The 9603-nt window shown below is 42.3% G+C and overlaps 1 protein-coding gene across 1 annotated transcript; it reads left to right on the forward strand.

Annotated features, from left to right (window-relative positions):
- The first annotated feature begins 507 nt into the window (after positions 1-507).
- On the forward strand, positions 508-4307 carry LOC129759569 (uncharacterized). Its single transcript, XM_055757045.1, has 2 exons — positions 508-2223; positions 2421-4307. Exons 1-2 carry the CDS (start codon positions 508-510, stop codon positions 4305-4307), a joined length of 3603 nt encoding a protein of 1200 aa, XP_055613020.1.
- Positions 4308-9603: the final 5296 nt, after the last annotated feature.

Here is a 9603-nt window from a genome sequence, read left to right on the forward strand (position 1 = left end):
GGTGAGTACACATTCAGTTACCTGATTGTGTAGTTACCTCACACGACTCCTCCTGACAATCAGAGTTGGAAAATCGGTTAGAGAAGAAATTTGAAAATTGACTTTCTGGGGAAAACTTTGCAAAAAAAAAAAAAAGAATGGTATAGATTCCACGTATTATTTTCTGATTCGGAACAAAGTTTAAAATTAAACAGTACACTATACCTGGGCCAACACTAAACACCTACACTAACAGAAAAGGTCCTGAAAAAGAAAAAAAATAAAACACTACACCTGAACCCACAAAACCCACATAACAGCACGATTTATTGAAAATTTGCACCTATTTATTGCTATTTTAATTTGTTTTGATTGTCGTATTTATTTAATTTATTTTAATGTTTCTAGCCTTAATCAAATTTTAATTGTCCTTAATTTATAAAAAGAGTGAGTCCAATAATTATTTCTAAGTTTTATCAAATATTTTATTAGCTTTTTTAAATTATTTCTCTGTGATATTTCTGTAAAATGTCGGAGTTTACGCTACAATATCGCTCGTTAAACGTGAACCATCTACTAGATGATGAATTAGAGCATGAGCTCACTATTCGCGCGGTTAAGTTTACAAGTGGTGAATCGCGCGATGTGAAACGCAGGAAACTGCGAAATGCGATGAAACAACAACGCGAAACAAACCATTTCGAGCTTCTACCGGTAGAAGAAAACGCGCGCGAATCAGAGTTCAATCTGATTGATGAAAAGATAGCGAAAATTCGCGATATGCTAGACAATCGTCGTGCGCGGAAGTCTATGCTGGCCGAACTAAAAACGCGTCTCATTCATTTGTATTTCCGGTTAATCAGATTGAAACTTGTGTTCAATACGCAGAATCTAGAGGCCATTCCGTTGATGTTGCTCAATGACCACTTCTCTTTCCTTTCCAATGATCCGTCCTTAGCTGCGGAAACCTCGCGAAGAACGCTGGAATATATTGAGCAGTTGAGAGATTTTGATATAGGAAGTGATGAGTCTAGGAATGAGGAGGAAGAAGAGGAAAAAGAGGAGTCGGATGAAGAAGAGATAGCTAATTTTGAGAAAGACAGGCGTATTACATTCAGGAATAGGTCGGAGGAAATTGATTCAAGTACTCCTAAAAGAACACTGGAAAATAAACAAGAACTAAGTAGAGATTTTTCATTATCCGATGTTGCTGAGCTCATTTCAGAGAAATTGGCAGAATTTAAAATGGAAATTTTTGAAACTCAAGATAGGGATAAGAAACTGAACCAATTAAAAAAGAAACCAATTAACCGTGAAATTGGTAAAGCAGATCGGGGTTTGAAATCTAATAAGAAGTTTACTCCCACGCATTCTGATAGCAGCGAGAATGAAAGCATTTATGCTGCTAAAACTTTGAAGCGCAGACCGAGACCAGTAACTGACTGGAAACTGCGCTATGACGGTAGGGACGAAGGCAGACATTTAAACCGATTCATAACCGAAATTGAATTCTTGTCAGAGGCAGAGGGGATTAGTAAAGAAACGTTGTTTCACGAATCCATTCATCTCTTTGCTGGAGATGCTAGGTCTTGGTTCATAGAAGGGAAGAAAAATAGGCAATTTAGAAGCTGGAATGAACTCGTGGCCGAGCTGAAGTTGGAGTTCCAACCTCCAGAAATGGACTTCAACTATGAACAGCAAGCAGTGAACAGGCGTCAGAAAAGGGGTGAAAAATTTCAGGATTTTTACAACGCGTTGATGGAGATTTTCGGAAGGATGGCCGATCCCCCAACGGAAGAAAGGATCTTCCAAATCATGTTCCGGAACCTTCGAGCAGATTACAAAAATTCGTTAGTCGTGAAGGGGGTTAGGACATTGCATTCGCTCAGGGTTTGGGGTAGAAAACTCGATTCGGTGAACTGGTTCATGTACAAGAACATGGATCAAGCTCCCAGGCAAGGTCAGCTGCACGAAATCTCACAGTATCCCTCTCAAAAACAGCAGACATCTAACGGAAGGGATTGGAAAGGTAGCGGCTACCAAAAGAGCGCCGATTGGAGGAATTCGGGTCGGTCTGATTTCAAAGTTCAAAATTATGATCAGAGAGGTCAGACCAGATCCAAGTTCCAGGACCAAAGGCGCCCGGAGCCGAGATCTTACCATTCTCAACCTAACGCTCAGGAAGGTAATAGCAGGACATCATTGGAAGCTAGAATAGCAAATTATCGGGTACCGGATCGAAACGTTTGTTTCAATTGCAGGGAGAAGAACCACCACCATGATGCTTGCTTAATGGAAAAAGAAAAGTTCTGCACAAAATGTGGCCTCCATGATTTCTCCCGTGACTCTTGCCCATTCTGTGAAAAAAACGATCGCACGTCGGCGTAAGAGGTCGCCGAACGTTCTCTAAAAATCCTCAAACCATTTTCGTTCCCTATCAGGCAGAAATAGAAGAGCTTATTATTCGCGTAGAAGGAGACAACCGCCCGTTTGCGAGGGTGGACGTGATGGGAGTTCAGGTTGTTGGGTTGTTAGATTGTGGGGCACAAATGACGGTTTTAGGTGTTGGAAGTAGGAAGCTGCTTGATGACCTAAAGCTGAAACAGTACCCCACGAACATTAAACTTTCAACAGCCGGTGGAACTGCCCTGAACGTTACAGGAATCGTTGATCTGCCTATGATGTTTAACGGTGAAACTAAATTGATATCTACAGTTGTAGCGCCGAACCTTAGTCGTCGTTTAGTTCTAGGAATGAATTTTTGGAAGTCTTTTGGAATAGAACCGTCGGTTAGTAGGATAGAGGAGATCGCGTACGAAGAAAATGAAGAACCGGAAGTAGGAAATGAAGAATTATTGTCATCAATTGAAAAGCATAGATTAGAGGAAGTGAAGAAAAAGTTTAAAGTGTACAAAGAAGGAGAAAGGCTTGATGCGACACCGCTCATGACCCATTCGATTGAGTTCACCGAGGAATTCAAGGACGCGCCACCAATTCGGATGAATCCTTACCCGTGGTCGCCTGAGGTTCAAAAAGCAGTTGATGAGGAATTGAATAAGTGGATCGATGCGGGGGTGGTCGAACAATCGCACAGTGATTGGGCTATGTTAATAGTTCCGGTTGTGAAAAAGGAAGAAAGCTCGGACTCGAAGGAAGGGAAACTTAAGGTTAGGATGTGTATCGACGCGAGAAAGTTAAATGCTAGGACCCGGAGGGATGCCTACCCACTTCCACATCAGGACCGTATCCTTAGCAGGTTGGGTCCAGCCAAGTATTTGAGCACTATTGACCTTTCCAAGGCATTTTGGCAAATACCGTTGGATCCAAACTCGCGAAAGTACACGGCTTTCCGGGTGTTTGGGAGAGGGTTGTTCCAGTTTACCAGGCTTGGAATGGGATTAGTTAACAGTGCCGCCGTTTTATCGCGTCTCATGGATCAGGTGTTAGGGTATGGTGAACTGGAACCAAATGTGTTTGTTTACCTGGACGACATCGTCATTGTAAGCAACACATTTGAGGAGCACCTCCGGAGTTTAGAGGAAGTAGCCAGACGACTCAAAGCTGCCAACCTTTCCATCAATTTGGAGAAATCCAAATTTGCTGTTTCAGAACTTCCATACCTGGGTTTCATCTTATCTGAAAAGGGATTCCGTCCTAATCCAGATAAGATCGAGGCTATCGTAAACTTCGAGCGACCCACGTCGGTCAGATCGTTGAGACGGTTTTTGGGAATGGTTAACTATTATCGACGCTTTATTGATAATTTCAGTGAAAAGACTGCGCTACTGACGGATTTACTAAAGGGCAAACCTAAGGTTATCCAGTGGAATGCGGATGCGGACCAAGCCTTCTCGGTCCTCAAAGAAAAATTAATAACAGCGCCGATACTAGCAAATCCAGATTTCCAGAAACCTTTCACGATCCAGACCGACGCGAGCGACACTGCTTTGGCTGGGGTTCTGACTCAGGAAAATGATGGAAAGGAGCATGTTGTCGCATACTTTTCACGGAAATTGACCATGACCCAAAGGTCATGGAAAGCCGCTGAAAAGGAGGGGGCAGCAGCTATGGAAGCTATTGAGAAGTTCCGGCCATATGTAGAAGGAACACGATTCACACTCATAACGGACTCGTCAGCTCTTTCCTTCATTATGAACAGCAAATGGAAACCGTCTTCCAAACTTAGTCGCTGGAGCATGCTTCTACAGCAGTATGACATGGTTATACGGCACAGAAAAGGATCCGAAAACGTGGTTCCGGATGCCATTTCTAGGGCTGTAGAAAGCATCGACACGACTAAGCAGGAATGGTATCCGGCTGTTCAATGATGTTGGAAAGAACCCCGAAAATTTCCCGGATTTCAAAATAGAGGACAACAAGTTGTATAAGTTCGTCGCTTCCCCCAGGGACACTATGGACTACAGGTACGAGTGGAAGCTGTGCGTGCCAGCAGAGCTGAGACAGGAGTTGCTGAAACGGGAGCATGATGAAGCTTTACATCCAGGATTCGAAAAGACGGTTTCCAAATTAAAAATACGCTACTATTGGCCACAGATGGCAGCCCAAACCAGGAAGTATGTTCGAGCGTGCAGTATGTGCAAACAGATTAAGCCGTCAAATTTGCCTACCGTACCGCCGATGGGGAACCAAAGGTTGAGCAGCAAACCTTTTCAAGTCCTTGCCATCGACTTTATTCAAAATTTGCCCCGGAGCCGGAATGGGAATGCCCATTTGCTGGTCTTGATGGATTTATTCTCCAAATGGACCATTCTTGTTCCGGTTAGGAAGATCGAGAGTAAACAGGTGTGCAAAATTGTAGAGGATTGCTGGCTCCGGCGTTTTGGGACACCTGAGGTGTTGATAAGTGATAATGCCACAACGTTTACAGGCAAAGAATTTGGCAAGCTGTTAGAGCGTCGAGGAATCCGCCACTGGCCGAATGCAAGGCACCACAGTCAGGCTAATCCGGTGGAACGGGTAAACCGAACCATCAACGCCTGTCTGAGGTCATACATGCAGGATGACCAGCGGTTGTGGGATTCCAAGATTGCTGAAGTTGAGGAATATCTCAACACAACCCATCACGCTTCAACTGGTATGTCACCTTATCGGATTCTCTACGGACACGAGAAGATTCTTAAAGGTGAAGAACACAAATTAGAAAGGGACGAAAGGGAATATACCGTTGAACAACGTGATGGGTTGCGTCGTGATATGAACCAAAAGATGTACAATATTGTGGAACAAAATCTCAAGAAAAGTCACGAAAAACATGTGAAGACTTACAACTTGCGTCATAAGAAATTCGGTCCGTCTTATCAAGTGGGTCAGAGGGTGTACAAACGAAATTTCCGTCAGTCGTCAGCGGCTGACGGTTATAACGCGAAGTACGGTCCCTTATTCATCCCTTGTGTAGTCGTGGCAAAAAGGGGGACGAGTTCGTATGAGCTGGCAGACCAGTCCGGTAGAAATCTAGGAGTCTTCTCTGCAGCTGACCTTCGTCCTGATGATCAAAGCTCATAATATGAACTACAGCAATAAAAATGCAAAAAAAAAAAACTGATCGAAGCCCCACCCTGAAATTCCCGTTTCGTGAACCAGACCATTCATAAAATGTCCAATGGATTCAAATAATGTTCAATTGTAATTGAAAAGCAAAAATCATAAATTAAAAAAAAAAAAATAAATACTGATCGAAGCCCCACCCTGAAGTTTTGATTTTGTGGTACTGACCATTAATGAAATGTCCAATTGAATCAAAATGTTCAATTGTAGTAAAGTTAAAAAAAAATGTAAGAAAGAATCGAATGTTGCGAAAAGTATAATCCATAAAACTACTCACCGCTTTTGATACCGTTGGTAATCTTGGATTTACCCTAAAAATAAAAAAGAAAAATAATTAAAATCATAATTGATAATAATCAGAAGTGATTATTTACAAACACACGCATGATCCAGGGTTTGATGCGTGGTGTGATGTCATCGATGCACCAAGGAAATTCGCGTGAGATATGCGTCGAGTTCATTCTCTCTCAATACGCGTGAGGCGTGAGATGGAGCCCATGTAGTACGCTTTGGGGAAGGTAAAGATGAGGCGTGAGTGTCGCATGAAAAAAAGGTGAGATCGTTATCGCCTTGGACACTTCTCATCTTCGCTGCACCTCTCAACCGTGTTGTTGCACAATGAGAGTGCAAGCAATTATTCCCTTTGCGAATTGTACAGACATGCTGAAATGAAAAAGAAGAATAAGAAATCAAGAAGAAACAAATAATTGGTTAAAAGTGAAAATTTAATGGTTTTTGAAAATAAATTTCGGAAAATAGATCAGTTAGGATTGGATTAGATAGATTAAATAATATTGGATAGAATAGTTAAGAAAAGCAAAGTTATAATAGGATAGATAAAATTAGATGGTTTAGAATAGGTTGAAATAAAGAAAATGAAAATTCTTCTGTATTGGCGCCATACAGAAGAGAAAGTGCTAGCACTGAATGGTAGAAGTATAGGGTAAATAATTAAAGTGGTCTTGAAAGAGTAAGAAATGCTGTAATCATAAAATCAGCCGGGCATTGCACGGCGCGACACGTGTTCGGGAAGCCATTATGAATTCGTTTGCTTCCAGTATCGCTCTTCGCTGCCAGGACGGCCGCCTGGTCGAACTATGCTGGAACTGACCGAAATCAGTCCAACAAACATAGTTCTCATCGCGCAAAAGTTGCATCTAATGCTAAATCGTAAAGAACCGATCATTACCGTACTCTTTTTTTTACCCGTCGTTCCGTTTATTCGTACCGTCCCGACCGCGTTGTTTTCGTCCGTGTGATTCGACCGCGTGTTTAAAAACAACTGACTCAACCTTGTCACATCATACCAACATGATGAAATGATTAATGGATGAACTCACTTACCGTTTAAATGTCAGGTGCTCGTGCTGTTATACAGAAACACTAACATGTTATAATCACCAGTGAATATTATGGCAGATTACATTCTAGGGTAATCTGACCAATAGTTGTCGCCGATTTTAAAGTGTTGTTTCGTTTCTCAAAATAATAAATGGTTTTTCTACTGCTTCATGTTACGGGGGGGTAGAAAGCAATTTTCAGGTGGTTTTCTTTGCCAATTTGAATTCTTTGTAGGATAAATAATCATGCGAATGGGCTTCTACTGATTATTTACCGTGGAGGGAGGATAGTGTAACCGTCGTTACAAACGCCTCAGATGTTTTTTTAATTTGTTTCATTTTAATTATTTGTCAAACTGTTGTTTTTCGTCTTGTTTTTAAAATTTAGATAGGATTAGGGATAAAAATTATTATATAGGAGTTAGGTTTAACAAAAATACATAATTTGTTAGTTTTAAGTTGGGCGTGTGGTTTCATCGGCAGCAAGACTGCAACCAACATCGTCTTCAAGGTCGACATTGCATGTGGGTTGCATGCAATCTGCAATAACTCGCCCAAACGAGTTAGATGGGGTAAGGAAGAAGAATGCGGAGCGGAAACCCAAGAAGAAGAGTCGTTGACTCAGCCTCCTATTTCTTCCGGCGTTCGTGCGAGTCAGACGTGATTTTGTCCAACTCTATGTATGTGGAGTTGTGAGTTTTGGAACCCACAATCGTCAATTGTTGTGTGAAGTTCTCGTGTTTTGCTGTCACCGTTTAATCACCGTCGCACGATTCGGCCTAGCTTACCTGGTGTAAGCTACGTCTAACCGTAATAGGACGTTCGGCCTCTGGTTCAAGGTAAACCATAAACGTAAAGGAGGCCCATCTCTCGGGACTCGGGACAAGTTTCTCGGGTCTCTAATCATAAAGGAGAGCCCTTCTCAGCGCGACCAATACGGTCTTGCCGTGGTCCGCTGATCGAGCCAAAGAAGGAAGACGCCGTTAAACCCTCACCTGTTTGTCAAAGCCGGACAAGCACCATCCAAAACAGCACAAGGAATATCTCGAGAGGTGGATTTCCCAACCAATCCCCGCCGACATATTGGGAACCATTTGGTAAGCGGAAATCCCCGGAGGAAGGTCGACCAGCAGTGAGCGCTCACCACCGTAGTAAGCATCGCAGCATCGGTACGTACCGCATCCAGCCAACTACAGCCCAACCTACACCCTACACACACACACTACACAGTAACGTTAAATAAAAGCCAAAAATCAAAATCGAAAAATCAAGGTTTAAAGTAGTTTTTCTCCATTTAATAAATAAGAATTCTTTCCGTACTTAGATTTGCTTTTGTTCTTTCTTTGTTTCGAAAAACCCACAGTTTGTCTTGTAAATTTTGTCCGCGTTCCCCTCCGATTACCCAGCCGTAGGCCGACCCTGAGACCTAGTCAAAGGAGTCTTCTACGACTGAGCTAAAATTATCCGGGAGTTGCTGGCCAAATAGTTTCAGAATGTTTTCAGTGCCGGAAAAAGGGTCATTTCAAACGAAATTGCCCAGATTTGAGGAAGAAAATAAACAAAAGTGAGCCTTCGAAGGCTAAGGTAGCTGTGGAGCGGAATGCTAGTGCAGTGTTGTTTATGGCCGGAAGAAAAATCCCAAATTGTTGTGTGATTGATAGTGGCGCCAGCAGCCATATGTGGAATGTGAGAGAAGTGTTTACGTCGCTCAACGAAGAGAGTGCCCAGGAAATTATTCTAGCGGATGGTTCGGTGGTAAAGTCAGCCGGATGTGGTACAGTGGAGGTGACTGCCCAAGCAACCAAAAGTCACATATTTACTTGAATGAAGGCATTGAAAGTTACATATTGGCTGACAAAGGGAATCAACTGCCCAATTCCCTTTAGTGAACTTTATGTACTCATTAATGAACTTGAAAGTTGCAAAAGTGATTAATATGTACGTTGTATGTGACTTGTTTTGCCCAATTCCCATTAGTGAGCTATATGTGCTCATTAACGAACTTGAAAGCTGCAAACGTGATCTATACGTACGTTATACGGGACTTAAGTCACATAAAGGGCACAAAAGTGCTCAATACGGGATTTGGTAAGTCACATAAAGGGCACAAAAGTGCTCAAACGGGATTTGATAAGTCACAAAAAGTGCATTGATGTGCTTTCAAACTCAAATCACCTCTTCGAGTTTTAGTTTCAGTTAGAACAACATCTAGGCGTGGTCTCGTGGTAGCGTGTTCGATTCTCACCACGAAGGTCGGGGTTCGATCCCCAAGCCGGGCAACTTTTTTCTCAATAAGTAATTTTGTACTTGAGTGACCATTCTGATGCGATGTATGTAGGAAATGTAGGAAAGAAGCAATTGAGCAATTTGTCGAGTTTGAAATCCGGCGCGTGGCATCATGGCGGCACGGGTACAGAACACAGTAAATAATCAAAAGAAGGTGATATGAACCGAAGTCAACGGGTTCAGTTGAGATAGAGAAAAATTATTTTGCTCATTTTGCGATTTTTTGGAAGCTGAATAAGAGGCCGTTGTAAGCTGAATAGAAGATCATTAAGACTTGTTTTGGAACATGAAAGTATCATTAAGAACTTAAATTTTGAGCTGCATAGAACGTACTTCATATCAATGATGGGGCTGAGTAAGCGTTTTTGTACCTGTTTTATGGGACTTTTGGTTTCTTGGGTGGTGTTGACGGCTGCGGTGGGACAGTTACGAT

This window comes from Uranotaenia lowii, unplaced genomic scaffold, assembly GCF_029784155.1.
Source record: "Uranotaenia lowii strain MFRU-FL unplaced genomic scaffold, ASM2978415v1 HiC_scaffold_193, whole genome shotgun sequence".
Lineage (NCBI taxonomy): Eukaryota > Metazoa > Arthropoda > Insecta > Diptera > Culicidae > Uranotaenia > Uranotaenia lowii.